Source organism: Salmo trutta, chromosome 29 (assembly GCF_901001165.1).
Source record: "Salmo trutta chromosome 29, fSalTru1.1, whole genome shotgun sequence".
Taxonomy (NCBI): Eukaryota; Metazoa; Chordata; class Actinopteri; order Salmoniformes; family Salmonidae; genus Salmo; species Salmo trutta.
Genome location: NC_042985.1, coordinates 25,136,776 through 25,157,020, shown reverse-complemented (window position 1 = coordinate 25,157,020; position 20,245 = coordinate 25,136,776). Strand labels below are relative to the sequence as shown.

General features: G+C 44.1%; 3 protein-coding genes across 3 annotated transcripts; 1 reads left to right on the top strand and 2 right to left on the bottom strand.

Moving 5' to 3' along the window:
- Window positions 1-7,171: 7,171 nt before the first annotated feature.
- On the top strand, window positions 7,172-12,604 carry LOC115167201 (neuritin-like protein). Its single transcript, XM_029721371.1, has 3 exons — window positions 7,172-7,400; window positions 8,411-8,558; window positions 10,660-12,604. Exons 1-3 carry the CDS (start codon window positions 7,214-7,216, stop codon window positions 10,967-10,969), a joined length of 645 nt encoding a protein of 214 aa, XP_029577231.1. The 5' UTR covers window positions 7,172-7,213; the 3' UTR covers window positions 10,970-12,604.
- Window positions 12,605-13,179: 575 nt separating this feature from the next.
- LOC115167202 (dynein assembly factor 1, axonemal-like) lies at window positions 13,180-14,685 on the bottom strand. The gene is made up of 3 exons (XM_029721372.1): window positions 14,339-14,685; window positions 14,045-14,110; window positions 13,180-13,817 (listed from the first exon to the last, which is right to left on the bottom strand). The coding sequence occupies exons 1-3, from the start codon at window positions 14,492-14,494 to the stop codon at window positions 13,515-13,517; spliced, it is 525 nt and encodes a 174-aa protein (XP_029577232.1). The 5' UTR covers window positions 14,495-14,685; the 3' UTR covers window positions 13,180-13,514.
- LOC115167614 (dynein assembly factor 1, axonemal) lies at window positions 14,529-17,305 on the bottom strand. Its single transcript, XM_029722203.1, has 9 exons — window positions 17,055-17,305; window positions 16,810-16,948; window positions 16,622-16,713; window positions 16,221-16,442; window positions 15,967-16,133; window positions 15,642-15,763; window positions 15,356-15,522; window positions 14,920-15,246; window positions 14,529-14,536 (listed from the first exon to the last, which is right to left on the bottom strand). Exons 1-9 carry the CDS (start codon window positions 17,179-17,181, stop codon window positions 14,529-14,531), a joined length of 1,371 nt encoding a protein of 456 aa, XP_029578063.1. The 5' UTR covers window positions 17,182-17,305.
- Window positions 17,306-20,245: the final 2,940 nt, after the last annotated feature.

Genomic DNA, 20,245 nt, shown 5'->3' with positions numbered 1-20,245 from the left:
TTTCACCACCCTGTGAAATTCAGCATAATTTATTTAATCTGTAGTCTAATAAACTGCATGGTTTCCCAAATCGTAGTTGGAGGACTGCACATGTCATCGCGTGACTCCAAGTTTACTTCGATATGATGGTTATTGTATAAATATTCACGCATTAAAGCGTTTCCATCGACATATCTCGCATAATTCATTTTACCGACACAAAACGATCCCATTATGTCTCGCGAATTGAGTTTTGTCAACCATTGGAATGTTTTCATCTGGCTCTTCATGAAATGTTTTATCCTACATGTACTTTACTAGCATAAAAAGGTTTAATGGAAACCTCCTTAATTTGTATGGATTAAAAAGCACTGGACAGTCAAAACCACTATGAGGGATGTCAAATTATAACAGTGTAGATTAAGGAAAGGAGACGAGGAGGCCAAGTAAGAGTATTGATATGCACCCTCAGTCTTCTGACCATACCACTCTGAGGCTCCACTGCTGGTTAGAAAAGGGTTTGTCTAAGGGCTGACCCCTCACATGAAAGCTCAGAGCTGTTTCCCAGGGTAGGTAACCTGTATGTGTGTATGTTTGTTAGAGAGTGTGTAAATTGTGTGTGTGAATATTCTGTGTACATTGCATTGCTAGTTATTTTGGAGTTTAAAGATCAATGATGTGTGTAAACTGGATGACTCACTATGCAGTTTGTGTATATATGTATATTTGTCATACGTTTGCCACCGAAATAATGTACCTTTTCAGCTGACATGGGTACAGGAATTATATGTGTGACAGAGAGAGTGAGAGAGAGAGAGAGAGAGAGATGAATGGAGAGAGGGAGGTTCCAGATCCTAATCTGGATTTATTCTCTACCCCAGGTCCCAGTAGAGTTATGTAATGACTTAATCTAGGCCTGTCAATCAAACTTACACAACTCTCTCTCTCTCCCTTTCCCTATCCCCTCTTTCTCTCTCTCCCCCCTCTCTCGCTTTCACCACACACAGTATCTGCGTAGCGTAGCCACTCATGTCTAATCATTTCACTGTCTCTTCCTTAGTGCCTCTTGATTATATAATATGAATCAAATTCCCTAAAACAATGTGCATGACTCCGCTGCCTCTCTGTCACGAGAATTTTCATCCCAATGTTATTAACTCAAAACTCACTATATGCTTTGACCAATTCCCCGGGGGTTGTAAGGCCCCGGTTAATAGAAGAATTCGACAAAGCCCCAGAAGTCTGCAAAAGGTTAGTTCTTTATTCAGAGAGCTCTGAATATCATACAATGTACACAGCCTTTTATACCTAACATTTGGTCATACCATATGTCATACTCCTTACAAATGCCCCTCCTCTTCTTTAACACTGTCAATGCTTATTTACAAGTCTTCTCCATCACATACATTGCTTATCATATCCTGCCCCATGTTACATAATCTACTGCAAGCCCAATGGTTTCTCACCTCCCTGGGTGGGGAGACCTCTTTCCTGTTATTATTTTCACAGTGGTCACAAGTTGTCTGCTGTCTGTTAACAGTTCCCCTTTTCCTTGAATGTCTAACATTGCTAAATCATTAAGCTTAAACTTTTCCTACACACACACACATTAGTACATTCATCTTATAATCACTCGGTTAAACATTTTCAGGGTGAAATCATTTAGTCAAACTTTTAATCATATCATTTCCATTACACTCTCCTATCATGGTACTTTCAAGAGGAAACCCTATGTCATTAAAGAGTATTACAAGATTAAAGTATAACACTGTGTTTTGATGTGAATGTCTGTGAATTATATATTTTTTACAAAACAAACAATTCATGAAATCCTCTATCAAACAATCCCGACCCTCAAATCTACATGAAGATGACCCTCAAATCTATATGAAGATGCCATCCATTGAACTGTGGGAGATTAAACAGCAGTGTGACGATTGTGGCTCTCAGCTTCCTGCCATGCTGAGACCCTTATTCTGCAATCAGATAGTCAGGGATATTGTGTATAGGACCTAATCTCAATCCCTGCTTCCAGTTGTCATTCTGATTGTCTTTCTGATGGTAACGCACGCACGCACGCACGCACGCACGCACGCACGCACGCACACACACACACACACACACACACACACACACACACACACACACACACACACACACACACACACACACACAGAGAGGGGCATAGCAGGTATCTCCAGAGTCAGACAGGCAGTCAGATTATTCAGAAGTTAATGGTTGTATTAAACCGCAGATTACTGTTGAGATATCGTTCCTCCCATGTGTGACTGTCTACAGATGTGAAACAGGACTTATCTACTAATGCACCCAGCGCCAGCCATCTGGGGGGCATGGAGGGTGGAGCAGGGGGCATACAGTGGGAAGTGGGTTGTTAAAACTGTCTGTAACTGTCTATAATACAAAGGCTCAACAAGGAAGGGCTGTCATTAGACAGGGGGCAGAGGGAAACTCCATATATGATCTGTGTGTGGGTAACTAATGTTGACTGAACCCTGTCCCCCCCTCCCTGTCCTCTGGGGGCTGAGTTTCCCAGAGGATCCTGTGATTCCGAGCTCATCTCTCCCAGGTGGGGCAGATTCTCTAATCCTCACTGGGATCTCATCCATCTGCCCGCTTCTTCCCAAAAATCGGATTATTTAACCCAGCACAGCCCACCTCACCGCCCTAGAAAACAAGACATAGCCCCTCACAGGCAGAAACTGTGAAAATATACAGTGTATGTGTGTGGGGGTGGATAGGACAGATTTACTGAATACATTCTGTTCATTGAGAAATAGTAACTCCAAAAATCTGGAATTTATGGGTCTGTGTTAGGGAGTATTTCCCCTGTTTTGTAAGAAACTGTTCTGCAAACTAAACTCAGCAAAAAAAGAAACGTCCCTTTTTCAGGACCCTGTCTTTCAAAGATAATTCATAAAAATCCAAATAACTTCACAGATCTTCATTGTAAAGGGTTTAAACACTGTTTCCCAAGCATGTTCAATGAACCATAAACAATTAATGAACATGCACCTGTGGAACGGTCGTTAAGACACTAACAGCTTACAGACGGTAGGCAATTAAGGTCACAGTTATGAAAACTTAGGACAGTAAAGAGGCCTTTCTACTGACTCTGAAAAACACCAAAAGAAAGATGCCCAGGGTCCCTGCTCATCTGCGTGAATGTGCCTTAGGCATGCTGCAAGGAGGCATGAGGACTGCAGATGTGGCCAGGGCAATAAATTGCAATGTCTGTACTGTGAAACGCTTAACATGCTGACCTGACCGGACCAGTCGTGTGCGCGAGTGTCGCAAAATAAATTTAGAAATCCATGTTATTCAATTATTGCACCCACACTGCTTGCTTGCGCCAACGAGCGTCTGCGATGCCAAGGGCAAAATTAGAACTCCTTTCTATTTCTGATGCAGATCGTGCTGAAAGTCCTGCCTCTCCCATCTCGTCATTTTATTTATTTATTTTAATTTCACCTTTATTTAACCAGGTAGGCAAGTTGAGAACAAGTTCTCATTTACAATTGCGACCTGGCCAAGATAAAGCAAGCAGTTTAACACATACAACAACACAGAGTTACACATGGAGTAAAACGAACATACAGTCAATAATATAGTAGAAAAATAAGTCTATATACAAAGTGAGCAAATGAGGTGAGATAAGGGAGGTAAAGGCAAAAAAGGCCATATTGCAAGTAAAACACTGGAATGGTAGATTTGCAGTGGAAGAAAGTGCAAAGTAGAAATATAAATTATGGGGTGCAAAGGAGCAAAATAAATAAATAAATACAGTAGGGGAAGAGGTAGTTGTTTGGGCTAAATTATAGATGGGCTATGTACAGGTGCAGTAATCTGTGAGCTGCTCTGACAGCTGGTGCTTAAAGCTAGTGAGGGAGATAAGTGTTTCCACTTTTAGAGATTTTTGTAGTTCGTTCCAGTCATTGGCAGCAGAGAACTGGAAGGAGAGGCGGCCGAAGGAGGAATTGGCTTTGGGGGTGACCAGAGAGATATACCTGCTGGAGCGCGTGCTACAGGTGGGTGCTGCTATGGTGACCAGCGAGCTGAGATAAGGGGGAACTTTACCTAGCAGGGTCTTGTAGATGACCTGGAGCCAGTGGGATTGGCGATGAGTATGAAGCGAGGGCCAGCCAACGAGAGCATACAGGTCGCAGTGGTGGGTAGTATATGGGGCTTTGGTGACAAAACGGATTGGACTGTGATAGACTGCATCCAATTTATTGAGTAGGGTATTGGAGGCTATTTTGTAAATGACATTGCTGAAGTCGAGGATCGATAGGATGGTCAGTTTTATGAGGGTATGTTTGGCAGCATGAGTGAAAGATGCTTTGTTGCGAAATAGAAAGCCAATTCTAGATTTAACTTTGGATTGGAGATGCTTAATGTGAGTCAGGAAGGAGAGTTTACTGTCTAACCAGACACCTAGGTATTTGTAGTTGTCCACATATTCTAAGTCAGATCCGTCCAGAGTAGTGATGCTGGACGGGCGGGCAGGTGCAGGCAGCAATCAGTTGAAGAGCATGCATTTAGTTTTACTTGTATTTAAGAGCAGTTGGAGGCCAAGGAAGAAGAGTTGATGGCATTCAAGCTCGTCTGGAGGGTAGTTAACACAGTGTCCAAAGAAGGGCCAGAGGTATACAGAATGGTGTCGTCTGCGTAGAGGTGGATCAGAGACTCACCAGCAGCAAGAGCGACATCATTGATGTATACAGAGAAAAGTGTCGGCCCGAGAATTGAACCCTGTGGCACCCCCATAGAGACTGCCAGAGGCCCGGACAACAGGCCCTCCGATTTGACAAACTGAACTCTATCAGAGAAGTAGTTGGTGAACCAGGTGAGGCAATCATTTGAGAAACCAAGGCTGTTGAGTCTGCCGATAAGAATGTGGTGATTGACAGAGTCAAAAGCCTTGTCCAGGTCAATGAATACGGCTGCACAGTATTGTTTCTTATCGATGGCGGTTAATATCGTTTAGGACCTTGAGCGTGGCTGAGGTGCACCCATGACCAGCTCTGAAACCAGATTGCATAGCGGAGAAAGTCCGGTGGGATTCGAAATGGTCGGTAATCTGTTTGTTGACTTGGCTTTCGAAAACTTTAGAGAGGCAGGGTAGGATAGATATAGGTCTGTAGCAGTTTGGGTCAAGAGTATCCCCCCTTTGGAGAGGGGGATGACCGCAGCTACTTTCCAATCTTTGGGAATCTCAGACGACACGAAAGAGAGGTTGAACAGGCTAGTAATAGGGGTTGCAACAATTTTGGCAGATAATTTTAGAAAGAAAGGGTCCAGATTGTCTAGTCCGGCTGATTTGTAGGGGTCCAGATTTTGCAGCTCTTTCAGAACATCAGCTGACTGGATTTGGGAGAAGGAGAAATGGGGAAGGCTTGGGCGAGTTGCTGTGGGGGGTGCAGTCATTGGTTTATAGAAGCAGGTACCCACGTGCCATCTCCTTATTGGTTATACTCACGTGGGTGAGTGAAAGACAAACTGTTTTGCCAGTGGTCGTGGTAATGCTATGAAAGTTTAGATGCCGATCACCATATAAGTTCAAAGATGAAAAAACCTGGAAGGAGGAGATATGACTAGAAACGATTCGGTTGGCCGTTTTATGTGTGGATTAATTGTCGGAGTAGAGGAACTTGTGCATTTCAGGTAAAATAACAACTCAATGTTTATATCCCAGGACAAATTAGCTAGCAAGTGCAAGCTAACTAGCTAAATTGCCATACATGTTTAATGCTTTTCGACCTGTCCCCAAATTAATGACATTGGTTCAGAGTTTGTTTTGATATTTTAACAGGACGGACAGCTGATCATCCTCGCAGTGGCAGACCACGTGTAACAACACCTGCACAGGATCGGTACATCTGAACATCACACCGGCGGGACAGGTACAGGATGGCAACAACAACTGCCCCAGTTACACCAGGAACGCACAATCCCTCCATCAGTGCTCAGACTGTTCGCAATAGGCTGAGAGAGGCTAGACTGAGGGCTTGTAGGCCTGTTGTAAGGCAGGTCCTCACCAGACATCACTGGCAACAATGTCGCCTATGGGCACAAACCCAAACCCAAGACAGGACTGGCAAAAAGTGCTCTTCACTGACGAGTCGCGGTTTTGTCTCACCAGGGATGATGGTTGCATTCGCGTTTATCGTGGAAGGAATGAGCCTTACACCGAGGCCTGTACTCTGGCACGGGATCGATTTGGAGGTGGAGGGTCCGTCATGGTCTGGGGCGGTGTGCCACAGCATCATCGGACTGAGCTTGTTGTCATTGCAGGCAATCTCAATGCTGTGCGTTACAGGGAAGACATCCTCCTCCCTCATGTGATACCCTTCCTGCAGGCTCATCGTGACATGACCCTCCAGCATGACAATGCCACCAGCCATACTGCTCGTTCTGTGTGTGATTTCCTGCAAGACAGGAATGTCAGTGTTCTGCCATGGCCAGCGAAGAGCCCGGATCTCAATCGAATTGAGCATGTCTGGGACCTGTTGGATCGGAGGGTGAGGGCTAGGGCCATTCCCCCCAAAAATGTCCAGGAACTTGCAGGTGCCTTGGTGAAAGAGTGGGGTAAGATCTCACAGCAAGAACTGGCAAATCTGGTGCAGTCCATGAGGAGGAGATGCACTGCAGTACTTAATGCAGCTGGTGGCCACACCAGATACTGACTGTTACTTTTGATTTTGACCCCCACTTTGTTCAGGGACACATTATTTAATTTATGTTAGTCATATGTCTGTGGAACTTGTTCAGTTTATGTCTCAGTTGTTGAATCTTGTTATGTTCATACAAATATTTGCACATGTTAAGTTTGCTGAAAATAAATGCAGTTGACAGTGAGAGGACGTTTCTTTTTTTGCTGAGTTTATATAAAGCCCATATTTCTCAGGAGCTCCGCTTTCTCTTCTATCGCTCTACCAACAAACACACTGCATTGTGAGTTTGTGCCATGTGCTATTTTACCTCCACTAAATGCCTTTAATACTGAGATCGGAAATGAGAATGCTCTAATCCAGTGTGCTATGATGTGACGTCCCTGGTCCGTTGCCCCCAAGCTTTTCACAGCTTCCCCTCCACCCCTCCCCTACACACACATCCCCTGGATGCAGCACGTCGGCCCTTTGCTCTGTTAATCCACTCACTACGATCTGCCTGTATGCTCTGCTCTACTCTTGAGCTCTGATGATCCAACAAATGAATGACAGGACACCTCACTCTGAGAAGACACCAAAATTCAGTCCAGGATTATAACACTGCTGTGAACGTCATCAGATCAGAGCCCATTAATTGTGTGCTGGGGCTCCACTGGACTCAGTTGGGCCAGTTGAGTATGAGGTCCCATGCCTGCACCGTGACTTTCCTCCTGCCTGTTGCTCTTTACCTCTGTAAGGATGCCTTTCCCTTATCTATTTATGTATTGTATGTCTGTGTGTCTGTCTGTGTGTGTTGTAGTGATGTTACTTTAGTGTGGTGAGTGCAGTGTGACACTTCAAAGGCAGCCTTTATCTCACTCTGCTCTTACTAGTTTCCTGTATTTTTTCTGTTCAACTGTTTTTGTTTGTTAGAATATTTGAAACTGAAGGGATGGCATAAGTAGCAGAGCAGGAGTTGGTCAGGAGAGGAGAGCAATGGTATGGGTGAAAAGGTATTTCTTTCTGAATCCATTCGGATATGAAGGAGAGAGGTTTTACGAAGCACTTATCCTAATGAAATACATGCTGTTCTATCTTGTTCCGAACAGCGCAGTGTGTGTGTGTGTGTGTGTGTGTGTTTATGTGTGCGTGTGCCTCCCACTGTCGTCTCTCAGGGAGTTGTGAGACAGCTGGAGAATACTATCCCACTGAGGTTAGTGCTGAGGATAGGGGCGGTACCTCCTGTAGTTTACGGAGTTACTAAAGGCTATAAGAATGTTACGTTGAGAGAGAGACATCATGCATGTTGTGCTAGGACACCAGAGCAAGCGATTCATTTGTTGAGTTTGTTGCATTCACCCCAACCTTCCCCCTGTGGTGATGCTCATCTTCATGTTCCTTCTCCACCCTCTCTCAGGGCTAATGTGTGTGTGTTTGTGTGTGATTATGTGGTTGTTTGTTTGTATGTTTGCCAATGTGTGTGTACATGTAGTTTACACACACACACACACACACACACACACACACACACACACACACACACACACACACACACACACACACACACACGCACACACATGATGTAACTGTAAAAAACAGTGTAACTAATATATAATGCAGGCTGATGAATTACCTTACTGCGATGCTAAAACCCCAGACGTAAATAAACAAATGAAAAGTAATCTATTAATAGCAGCGGACAACAGAGCTTATGTATCTACTGTAATTCACATTGATACTCTTCACTCCCTCCCCTCCCTCAGATCTGGCCCCTGTGTGTTGGGCTGCTGCGCTCCCTAGCTCCTGTGGCGTCATCTACAAGAGCTTTGCTCAGTGTCTCCTCACTCTGGGGGACAGTCTGGGTGACACACAGAAAGAGCAGAGCACACAGGACATTGACACAGTCTGCAGGTGAGTCTCTCTCTCCCACTCCAACTTGACACCTACTCTGAATCACTCCAGCTCTTGTTCTCTTTTTTCTCCTTGCATATTCTCCCATCTCCTCACACACATAAGTGTTGTAAATGTTCATTTTCAGACCAGGTCACTCCTACAGAATCAGACTGTAACCCAATACAGTGAGGGAAAAAAGTATTTGATCCCCTGCTGATTTTGTACGTTTGCCCACTGACAAAGAAATGATCAGTCTATAATGTTAATGGTAGGTTTATTTGAACAGAGAGACAGAATAACAACAAAAAAATCCAGAAAAACGCATGTCAAAAATGTTATAAATTGATTTGCATTTTATTGAGGGAAATAAGTATTTGACCCCTCTGCAAAACATGACTTAGTACTTGGTGCCAAAACCCTTGTTGGCAATCACAGAGGTCAGACGTTTCTTGTAGTTGGCCACCAGGTTTGCACACATCTCAGGAGGGATTTTGTCCCACTCCTCTTTGCAGATCTTCTCCAAGTCATTAAGGTTTCGAGGCTGACGTTTGGCAACTCGAACCTTCAGCTCCCTCCACAGATTTTCTATGGGATTAAGGTCTGGAGACTGGCTAGGCCACTCCAGGACCTTAATGTGCTTCTTCTTGAGCCACTCCTTTGTTGCCTTGGCCGTGTGTTTTGGGTCATTGTCATGCTGGAATACCCATCCACGACCCATTTTCAATGCCCTGGCTGAGGGAAGGAGGTACATGGCCCCGTCCATCGGGGCGGTACATGGCCCCGTCCATCGTCCCTTTGATGCGGTGAAGTTGTCCTGTCCCCTTAGCAGAAAAACACCCCCAAAGCATAATGTTTCCACCTCCATGTTTGACGGTGGAGATGGTGTTCTTGGGGTCATAGGCAGCATTCCTCCTCCTCCAAACACGGCGAGTTGAGTTGATGCCAAAGAGCTCCATTTTTGTCTCATCTGACCACAACACTTTCACCCAGTTGTCCTCTGAATCATTCAGATGTTCATTGGCAAACTTCAGACAGGCATGTATATGTGCTTTCTTGAGCAGGGAGACTTTGCGGGCGCTGCAGGATTTCAGTCCTTCACAGCATAGTGTTACCAATTGTTTTCTTGGTGACTATGGTCCCAGCTGCCTTGACATCATTGACAAGATCCTCCCGTGTAGTTCTGGGCTGATTCCTCACTGTTCTCATGATCATTGCAACTCCACAAGGTGAGATCTTGGAGCCCCAGGCCAAGGGAGATCGACAGTTCTTTTGTGTTTCTTCCATTTGCAAATAATCACTGTTGTCACCTTCTCACCAAGCTGCTTGGCAATGGTCTTGTAGCCCATTCCAGCCTTGTGTAGGTCTACAATCTTGTCCCTGACATCCTTGGAGAGCTCTTTGGTCTTGGCCATGGTGGAGAGTTTGGAATCTGATTGATTGCTTCTGTGGACAGGTGTCTTTTATAAAGGTAACATTTACATTTTAGTCATTTAGCAGACACTCTTATCCAGAGCAACTTTCAGTAGTGAATGCATACGTTTCATTTCATTTCATGCATTTTTTTTTGTACTGGCTCCCCGTGGGAATCAAACCATGCTGGCACACACCATGCTGGCATTGCAAACACCATGCTCTACCAACTGAGCCACAGGGAATACTGAGACAACCTGAGATTAGGAGCACTCCCTTTAAGAGTGTGCTCCTAATCTCAGCTCGTTACCTGTATAAAAGGCACCTGGGAGCCAGAAATCTTTCTGATTGAGAGGGGGTCAAATACTTATTTCCCTCATTAAAATGCAAATCAATTTATAACATTTTTGACATGCGTTTTTCAGGATTTTTGTTGTTGTTATTCTGTCTCTCACTGTTCAAATAAACCTACCATTAAAATGATAAACTAATAATTTCTTTGTCAGTGGGCAAACGTACAAAATCAGCAGGGGATCAAATACTTTTTTCCCTCACTGTATGTGCTCCAACACTTGTAAACACACACACGTCCCACGTCCCTCATTCACAACCTTCAGACTTCCTTGGAGTATTCCTTTCACATACCTTCAAAAAACACACTCCCTCACAAACCACACTCTCTCATGTTGTCATATTTGCCCCCTTACAGATCATGGGATGCATTCCATGTGTGTGCGAATGCGGCACTTGCCGGTTGTCCTGGAGACGCAGCGGCTGTGTGGGAGTCTTTGAGGCAAGAGTCCAGGAAGACACAGTTTTCTGGAAACCTCTATGACATGTGTGCCAGCCGCACCACACTGGCACCCAATACAGTGCCCGTGCCACCCTCCCAGAGCCCACCAGCATCAGACCAGACCAATCAAGAAACTCTAAAAGGGTACACACTTCACCTTGGACCTGCCTACACCACGCTTTTGCTCTCAGCATGCATCTCTCTACTGTTCCTGCTCAGGATGTAGCCTTGGCCTCCCTCAGACTGCTATAGGTTCTCTGTGAGCCTTGTGTTTTACTGGACTGAGCATAAAATGAACCAACACACACCGGTAAAAAAAACTCACTCCAACACACACGCAAGCACACATCCCCTCACTCCAAAATGCATACCTCCTCCAACACACATACACACACAGGCATGTACATGTACACACACAAACACACACACAGAAACGCAAGAAAGCACTCCCAAGCGTTATGGATGTCATTTTTATGCATATTATGTAAAATAACATTTCCATGTCAACCTCTCTGTGCAATTTTCTGTATACCACCGATCATTGATAAGAGGGAAGTACTGACATTACTGATAAAGATGCTCTATAATCTACACATTATGTGAACTCTGTTTTTATATGTGACATGTGTAGTGGGGCAATATTTGATACATGTATGGATATATTATAAATACCTCACATGCAACTTGTAAATAAGACTAAGCAATTAGCCCATTAAATGAATTATCTGACTTCATAAGATAAATAACAATATGCAAGAGACTATAGTTATACTATGTGCAATCAAGTATTATGCTGACTAATATCAAGGAATTGTCACGAGAAGCAAATATCAAAGCAAGTATTACTGAATAACTTTATAAAATGAATGGATTCACATACAAGACATAAAGCTTAAGCTACAAAACATTAACAAGCATTATTCTAGGCATGGTCAGAGAGAGAGACAAAGAAACCATAGCTTGAGCCATGGCACATAGCTCATGGGAGAAAGTAAGAAAGAAAGACAGAGTATCTCACCACAGCAGTTCAGGAACAAAAAATAGAAAGAATGAATCTAAGACCTTTTATAACGTCTGAGTTGTTTGGATTCAGAATCTGAGTTGTTGACCAATAGTATTACTGTAAAATTAGATATCAGATATCAGATCTACAGAACCTCTGCTACCCAGAGGTGTGACAACGGGGGTTGGTGAGATCAACAGAGAGGAATCCTTGCACAGTTGATAAGTCACTTTGGGGGCGGGCCCGCCCTACACCTGTATACACTTTTGTGTTTTTATGTGAGCTATAAAAGAGTTCACCTGTAAAATGTATTTTACTCAGCCACCACCTGACTAAATACCTATATTCCCCAATCACTGATTCGTGCATTGCCTGTGTGGGCACTGGGCATGGAATAGCCACCACACACAGTGTGCCTGTGGATTTATTATGTAATGATTCATCATAATGTAAAAATGATATCAGAAGCTGCACTTCACTTAGATACATGTTTGTTTTCATAGTTTACTGTGAGATTGCTCAGAGCAGTTGCTTTAAGGGGTGCATGCTTTGTTTCATTCAATTGTAAAATGTGAAATCAGACACACAGCTGATTAATCCAGACAGTTAGATTTGTAATAAAATATATTAACAAGGATATGTATGGTGTAGCATGTAACGTGCAATGTGTGTGTATCCTGTATGTGTGTGTTTGTAATCTTTGCTCTTAAATCCTTTCATAACAGAAGGTCATGAGCAGATCAATCTAATCTGTCTTTGTTCCTGCCCAGCATCCCTCGATGCACCCTGACAGCCCAGGATACACTGCACATCCTAGCCATGTGTCAGAGTAGGGGAGGGAGGAGGGGGAGAGGGAGGAGAAAACATGAAGAGATGGTGAATTACAATGTGAACATGGTCATGAACAGAAATAAAGATTTAGAGAACAGTAGACAATACCATTTGTGCATGCATGTGGCTATGACAAGACAGATGAGTAGACAGGTGGATATATTTTTTGTTAATCCTCTTTTTGGTACCTTTATTTAAAGACCCAATCTACTAAAATCTATTCTCTAGTCTCCCTGTGACCAGTATTTGACCTGGGCACCGGGCCATGTTATCTTTCAGGGAGCCCTGAAATGTCACCCTCAGTCCAGGGTAGATTAAATGATACAGAATAGATTCCACGTGTTTTTGCATTAGCACGTCTGTAATAATACTACTGCTAAAACACGCAAAGACTTTGACAAAATAACTGCTCTTTAGGTTCACATTTATGCATGATCATCATCATCATTACTCTATTTTCTAAACTTGTTTTTTGTTTTATTTTCTGTAATAATGAGCCAGTGTATTGCACATCTGAGGTGCATATTTGGTACTTAAGTGCCACCTAGTGGTATATTTTAAGTATTTGTGTAACAACAAGCACTGAGACAAATTCCCCATACTGTATTATAACGTTTTATTTTATGAGCCCTGGCAATAATCTGACCGGGATTATCTTGGAATGGACTTGAATGCAGTTCATGAACACTTAATTCAGAACACTGAGCCTGAGAATACAGAATATAAAGTATAACCAGTAACAGAACAGCTACGAAAAACGAACAAAAAAAACAACATTGTTTTGAGCGGAAAATGTGTTGGGTGTAAACCCGTGGCTGTGAAATAGCTCCATAGCAGCTCTCTGTGCTTACATTGTACATGTCTTCTGCAAAACAAGGCTTTCCCAGATGGACACCTAAACCTAGTGTTGTTAATGCTATCACAGCCTTCTGCAGGGTTAGTCCAGCTCCTCAATGAGACAACCTGGTTTGCTGGATTCAGGGCTCTGCCTCTGTCTGGGTTCTCCCTGAGGTTCTGATATCACCAGCTCTGGGGCATCCCCCGCCTCTGGGTCCAATGCTACTAGGTGATTGGTGGGCGATTTGTTTGACGTTTTGTCACAGACCCTGAACAGTGAAGATGAGCGTGGACCTGAGGTAGGTGTGGTCTCTGTGGTCCACACTGTCCCACTCTGATGTATGATTGGATCTACATCGTTGTTGTCTCCTGAAACGACCTCTATCATTGGCCGGAATACTCGCTGGAAACACAGGTGGTCGATTCAGACATAACACAGCTGACAAATACACTCTGTACTGACTTAAATGCTGTGTTGACCTAATCAAATATTAGCATGAGAGTAATTTAGAGACTAATTGTGTGTATTTGGAATATGCCTGCTGACTATTGTACAATAAATGCTAAAGGTATTCTATTCTTAATTTTGGGTAATAAAAGTTACAGCCTAGAGCATGGTATGTAATGTACCTGAGAGGAGAAGATGCAGGGGCTGTCTGGAGCTTCAACATCCACATCCTCCAGGTCAGGGAGATCCTGTGGAGTCAGGTGACCATTAGTCAGGGGACAAGGCTTTAGTGCTCTAAATGAAGGTTAGAGTCAATAGCTAAATGATAAAGAGTCTGAGGCAGTCTGTGCTTTTGGATAAGACGCTGATGGAAAGGGAATAGATAACAACAATAAAACATTATTACAGTGTGATAATCACTCTATTATAGTGATAGTGACTGGTAATGCTTGGCTGTGGTGCTCAGTCTGACTCACGTCAATACGAAGTGGTAGGCGTGGCTCCAGGTGGATGGTCTCCAGGTCCTCTGTCTCCTCTACCTCAGTCACCATTGGTCCAGGACCATGCTCTACAATTCCCCCAGCTGTCTGAGACTGTGGCTGGCCACATACTGACTGCTCTCCCTCTAACATCTCTCTCTTCGGCTGCCTTCTTTGTAGTTGTTCTCTACTTGACTGGTTTAACTCTAACAGTTCTTCCTTTAAGCTTTCTTCTGTTGCTTGCTCTCCATCTGGCTGATCTCCCTCTTGGTGCTCTCTCTCTAGCTGATCTCCCTCTTGGTGATCTCTCTCTAGCTCATCTCCCTCTTGGTGCTCTCTCTCTAGCTGATCTCCCTCTTGGTGCTCTCTCTCTAGCTGATCTCCCTCTTGGTGATCTCTCTCTAGCTCATCTCCCTCTTGGTGATCTCTCTCTAGCTCATCTCCCTCTTGGTGCTCTCTCTCTAGCTGATCTCCCTCTTGGTGCTCTCTCTCTAGCTCATCTCCCTCTTGGTGCTCTCTCTCTAGCTGATCTCCCTCTTGGTGCTCTCTCTCTAGCTGATCTCCCTCTTGGTGCTCACTCTCTAGCTGACCTCCCTCTTGGTGCTCTCTCTCTAGCTCATCTCCCTCTTGGTGCTCTCTCTCTAGCTGACCTCCCTCTTGGTGCTCTCTCTCCGGATCCTCTCTTCCTAGTTGTTCTCTGTCTAGCTGCTTCTTCAGTGGCTGTTCATTCCCTAGCTCTTCCTTTTCTGTCTGTTCTCTCTGTGTCTGTAGGAACTCTTCATGGGCCTCCAGACTGTCCTCCACAAACGCCTGGATCCTCTCCTCCCTGCCCGGGCTCTGATTCTGCCTCTGGTTCTTTTCACTGGGGCTCTCAAGTTCTGGAGTTGTAATGGTCTCATACTCCCCTAGAAAAGGTCAACACACCCTTATCAAACTCCCTACGTCGTGTGTGTGTAAGGAGTTTCCAAGTGTGTCTGTGTGTGTGTGTGTGTATATGAGTGCGTGTGTGCGTACCTCTCTCTTGCAGCTCTCTGAGTCGCAGTTTCTCCATGGCTTGGTCTCTGATGGTTGCCATGGCGTCCAGACTGTCCTGGATCTTCCTTCTCTCTCGTGTTTGCCATGATTCCCTCTCCCTACGCTCCCCCTCCGGACCCGCTGTCCCCCACGCCTCCGCACACGCCCTTCATACCGCAACCACATGACAATCATATAGCAACCAAAGACCAACATCACAGACCACACAATGACTCAACCATAAGTACGACATGCACAGGCAAACAGAGACAAACTGCTAATGCACCTGTCCTTTGGGAACACAGGTCGGTCATCCAGGTATGTGAGCTGTTTTAGACGTATGATCATTGTCTTCCTGTAGTATGGGATTTTTTTTATCACTTCATTTCCCATCAGGTTCAGCACGCGCTGAGGAGGAGGGAACAACAAGGGTGTAATCACACACACACATACACAGGCTTGGGTATATTATCAGCATGAAGCAAGAGTATTTGCATTTTATAGTCAGTGTGTTATGCGCATGGGCATACTAATGAATAAAGATGATATGATCTCTATTAGCATACAGTACTGTTTATCTGTGTGAGCCTGTTGTGAGCATGTCTTCTCACCAGTTCAGGCATTCTCTCCAGCACAGTGAGGATGCCTGGGTCATCCAGCAGGTTGTGGGACATGTCCAGTACACTGAGGGAGAGGCACTGACTCAGATGCTCCACGTCTCCCACTGTCTGCAGCTTATTATGGGCTATCTGCAGGGTGCCCAGATCAGGCAGGCAGGCTGGGAAAATACTCACAAATCAGATAGATGGAGTCACACACACACGCACTGAGATAGGTGTGGTATGTAGAGTGAGGACAGACTCACCAATGTTTTCGATGGTGTGTATGTAGTTGTTGCAGACATTGAGGGTGCAGAGCTTGCTGAGTGGTTCTAAGTTCTCCAGATTGTGTATGAGGTTCTGGTGGAGGAAGAGGCAGCGTAGGTCCGTTTGGGCCTGCAGGTTCTGGATGCGCTGCAGTCCGTTGCACTCCAGCCAGAGACACTTCAGTCCTGTGTACTCCTCCAGATTCTCTATGGTGGAGAAGCCTAAGTGGGGAAAACATAAAACAAATAACATTAGAATACTAAAAGAACTCTAACAGTGCAGTTGTATTCCACCTACAATTCTATATAGACCACACAAAGCTTATGATTTTAATTTCTATAAATTATTCATGCAACAATATATCTAACCCGTCCATAAACAACAACAATTCCACACACACCTTTGAAGTGCAAATACAGTGTGTCATTCAATCGAGGTGTCATGTAGAGTTTATTTTGCTTGCAGTGGTCCTTCAGAAATGTCTTTGTCATTCTGAGGAACATAAAGCATCACTAGTTAGAATGCTAGACAGAATGAACAATAATGCTAGAAGACGACTGACAGCCAATTCCTAGCTTTTAAGATGACCTTGGACCCGAGTCCTTTTCCTTTTTCTCTTGTTGTTGGGCTTGTATGAGTTTGTCGACTTCTGTATGTGAGGACACACAACGGTCTCCTTCGATAACAACGTTTGGCAGGGGGCTGCAGTTCGCCGTGGGGGCCTCTTCTGAAGTGAGAGAGGAGGATAACTTTAGACATGGCTAGACTCATGCGATTATTTAACATGTTGCCATGTGCTGACTATTATGCTAAATTATAGTGAACTGTCTAACCTAGTTTACTGGATGTTGTTGACATCGCGTTCAGCAATATTTCTGCATCTCCAGCTTGCAGGGTCATACTGGATTCCTCGCCACTCTCTTCTTCCACCTCACCGGATTCGAGGGGTTTAGGATGCATCGTCGATAGTTAAGTGATTACTACTTCTATATACTATTTACTTGTTCAGTTAACAATTTGTGTTAACGTATTAGCCAGTTGTAATAACTTGTCATAAACTCCGTCAGCTATTTTCCAGTAAAGCTTTTCTGTGTTTCCATAGCAACGGCGAAACGTCAAACGACGACCGCCCTCCTCTCATTATTGTTTGTGCAAGACAGTCATATTTAAATTAAACTTTATTTTATCAGGGAGTCATACTGAGACCAATGTCTCTTTTACAGATGAGCCTTGAATTACATAAATTAAAGGAAATACATTATTAAAAAAACTAAGAAATTCGTCAGTATTAATGTGCGGATTCGATTATGCTAAACCGCGGGGCATCGTGGTATGTCACGTTACGTCATTGGGCGAAACCGCTCGGTCATTTTGTCACCCCATGCAGCATGGTGCATCGTCCAGAAACATACAACGTATCTTTTTATAACTATTTTTTATTGGGAAGGCAGATAAACCGTTATAATAAAAAGCAATCCCTTTAGCTTGGGAAAACACAGAATACTAGTAATTATTACACGTGCTTAACTAAGTCACTTTTGTTTAGAACCGACTTCGCCATGGACTTTGATCGGGGCGCCTGGCTCACGACCAGGAGGCAGCCCGGTTCCAAATGGAATTACAATCAACTTTCAGGCGATGCAAAACACGTTTACACGGTTGTCCGTCCCCGGGCGAGATTAATCGAACCCCCTCCATGGCTCTGATATAAACTATTGTAGCCGAGCCGTTTTTACGCTTAAACATTTTCATTGGTCAAAAGGACTGACATTCAATTTATTTTTCCCCGGAGCTAAAAATATGAATATTTACACAGCATACAGCGATTCCAAAATAAAACGTGTATGTAATCAATGTAGCCTATTCTGAATAATAAATGTATTATCGACCACAAAAAGGCAGAGATCCTATACATCTATTTTTATTTCTAGTTATGTAATTCTATGCACTTATTTGAACTAACTCTTACAGTATGCCTATGCAAGGATACAACGATGGTTGCTTCATCCATTTTTGGACTTCTGAATTAATGAAATGTACCCATTGATTATTTTTTATTTATTTTTATTTCACCTTTATTTAACCAGGTAGGCCAGTTGAGAACAAATTCTCATTTACAACTGCGACCGGGCCAAGATACAGCAAAGCAGTGCGACAAAAACAACACAGAGTTACACATAAACAAACGTACAGTCAATAACACAATAGAAAAATCGATGTACAGTGTGTGCAAATGTAGAAGAGTAGGGAGGTAAGGCAATAAATAGGCCATGGAGGCGAAATAATTACAATTTAGCATTAACACTGAAGTGATAGATGTGCAGATGCTGATGTGCAAGTAGAAATACTGGGGTGCAAAAGAGCAAGAGGATAAGTAACAATATGGGGATGAGGTAGTTGGGTGTGCTATTTACAGATTGGCTGTGTACAGGTCAAATCAAATTTATTTGTCACATACACATGGTTGCAGATGTTAATGCAAGTGTAGCGAAATGCTTTTGCTTCTAGTTCCGACCATGCAGTAATATCTAACAAGTAATATAACCTAACAATTCCACAACAACTACCTTATACACACAAGTGTAAAGGAATGAATACGAATATATATAATACATAAAAATATATAAATGAGTAATGGCCGAATGGCATAGGCAAGATGCAGTAGATGGTAAGAGTACAGTATATACATATGAGATGAGTAATGTAGGGTATGAAACATATAAAGCGGCATTGTTTTAAAGTGGCTAGTGATACATTACATCAAGATGGCAAGATGCAGTAGATGGTATAGCGTACAGTATATATATATGGGATGAGTAATGTAGGGTATGTAAACATTATATCAAGTGGCTAGTGATAAATTGATTACATCAATTTTTCCGTTATTAAAGTGGCTGGAGTTGAGTCAGTATGTTGGCAGCAGCCATTTAATGTTAGTGATGGCTGTTTAACAGTCTGATGGCCTTGAGATAGAAGCTGTTTTTCAGTCTCTCGGTCCCCGCTTTGATGCACCTGTACTGACCTTGCCTTCTGGATGATAGCGGGGTGAACAGGCAGTGGCTCGGGTGGTTGTTGTCCTTGATGATCTTTTTGGCCTTCCTGTGACATCGGGTGGTGTAGGTGTCCTGGAGGGCAGGTAGTTTGCACCCGGTGATGCGTTGTGCAGACCTCACTACCCTCTGGAGAGCCTTCCGGTAATGGGCGGAGCAGCTGCCGTACCAGGCGGTGATACAGCCCGACAGGATGCTCTCGATTGTGCATCTGTAAAAGTTTGTGAGTGTTTTTGGTGACAAGCCGAATTTCTTCAGCCTCCTGAGGTTGAAGAGGCGCTGCTGCGCCTTCTTCACCACGCTGTCTGTGTGGGTTGACCATTTCAGTTTGTCTGTGATGTGTACGCCGAGGAACTAAAAACTCTCCACCCTCTCCACTACTGTCCCGTCAATGTTGATAGGGGGCTGCTCCCTCTGCTGTTTCCTAAAGTCCACGATCATCTCCTTTGTTTTGTTGACATTGAGTGTGAGGTTATTTTCCTGACACCACACTCCGAGGGCCCTCACCTCCTCCCTGTAGGCCGTCTCATCGTTGTTGGTAATCAAGCCTACCACTGTAGTGTCGTCAAACGTGATGATTGAGTTGGAGGCGTGTATGGCCACGCAGTCGTGGGTGAACAGGGTGTACAGGAGAGGGCTGAGAACGCACCCTTGTGGGGACCCAGAGTTGAGGATCAGCGGGGTGGAGATGTTGTTACCTACCCTCACCACCTGGGGGGTGGCCCGTCAGGAAGTCCAGGACCCAGTTGCACAGAGCGGGGTCGAGACCCAGGGTCTCGAGCTTAATGACGAGTTTGGAGGGTACTATGGTGTTAAATGATGAGCTGTAATCGATAAACAGCATTCTTATATAGGTATCCCTCTTGTCCAGATGGGTTAGGGCAGTGTGCAGTGTGATGGCGATTGCGTCTCTGTGGACCTATTGGGGCGGTAAGCAAATTGGAGTGGGTCTAGGGTGTCAAGTAGGGTGGAGG

Coding starts and splice junctions, on each gene's coding strand:
- LOC115167201 (XM_029721371.1), top strand. CDS start 7,214: ATGACAGGACACCTCACTCTGAGAAGACACCAAAATTCAGTCCAGGAT. Junction 7,401..8,410: donor GCCTGTTGCTCTTTACCTCT/GTAAGGATGCCT, acceptor CCCCTCCCTCAG/ATCTGGCCCCTGTGTGTTGG. Junction 8,559..10,659: donor GACATTGACACAGTCTGCAG/GTGAGTCTCTCT, acceptor GCCCCCTTACAG/ATCATGGGATGCATTCCATG.
- LOC115167202 (XM_029721372.1), bottom strand. CDS start 14,494: ATGTTAGAGGGAGAGCAGTCAGTATGTGGCCAGCCACAGTCTCAGACA. Junction 14,111..14,338: donor GCCTACCACTTCGTATTGAC/GTGAGTCAGACT, acceptor CTGACTCCACAG/GATCTCCCTGACCTGGAGGA. Junction 13,818..14,044: donor CCTGCATCTTCTCCTCTCAG/GTACATTACATA, acceptor CTGTGTTTCCAG/CGAGTATTCCGGCCAATGAT.
- LOC115167614 (XM_029722203.1), bottom strand. CDS start 17,181: ATGCATCCTAAACCCCTCGAATCCGGTGAGGTGGAAGAAGAGAGTGGC. Junction 16,949..17,054: donor AACAACATCCAGTAAACTAG/GTTAGACAGTTC, acceptor CTCTCACTTCAG/AAGAGGCCCCCACGGCGAAC. Junction 15,523..15,641: donor CCTGTGTTCCCAAAGGACAG/GTGCATTAGCAG, acceptor TGCGGTATGAAG/GGCGTGTGCGGAGGCGTGGG.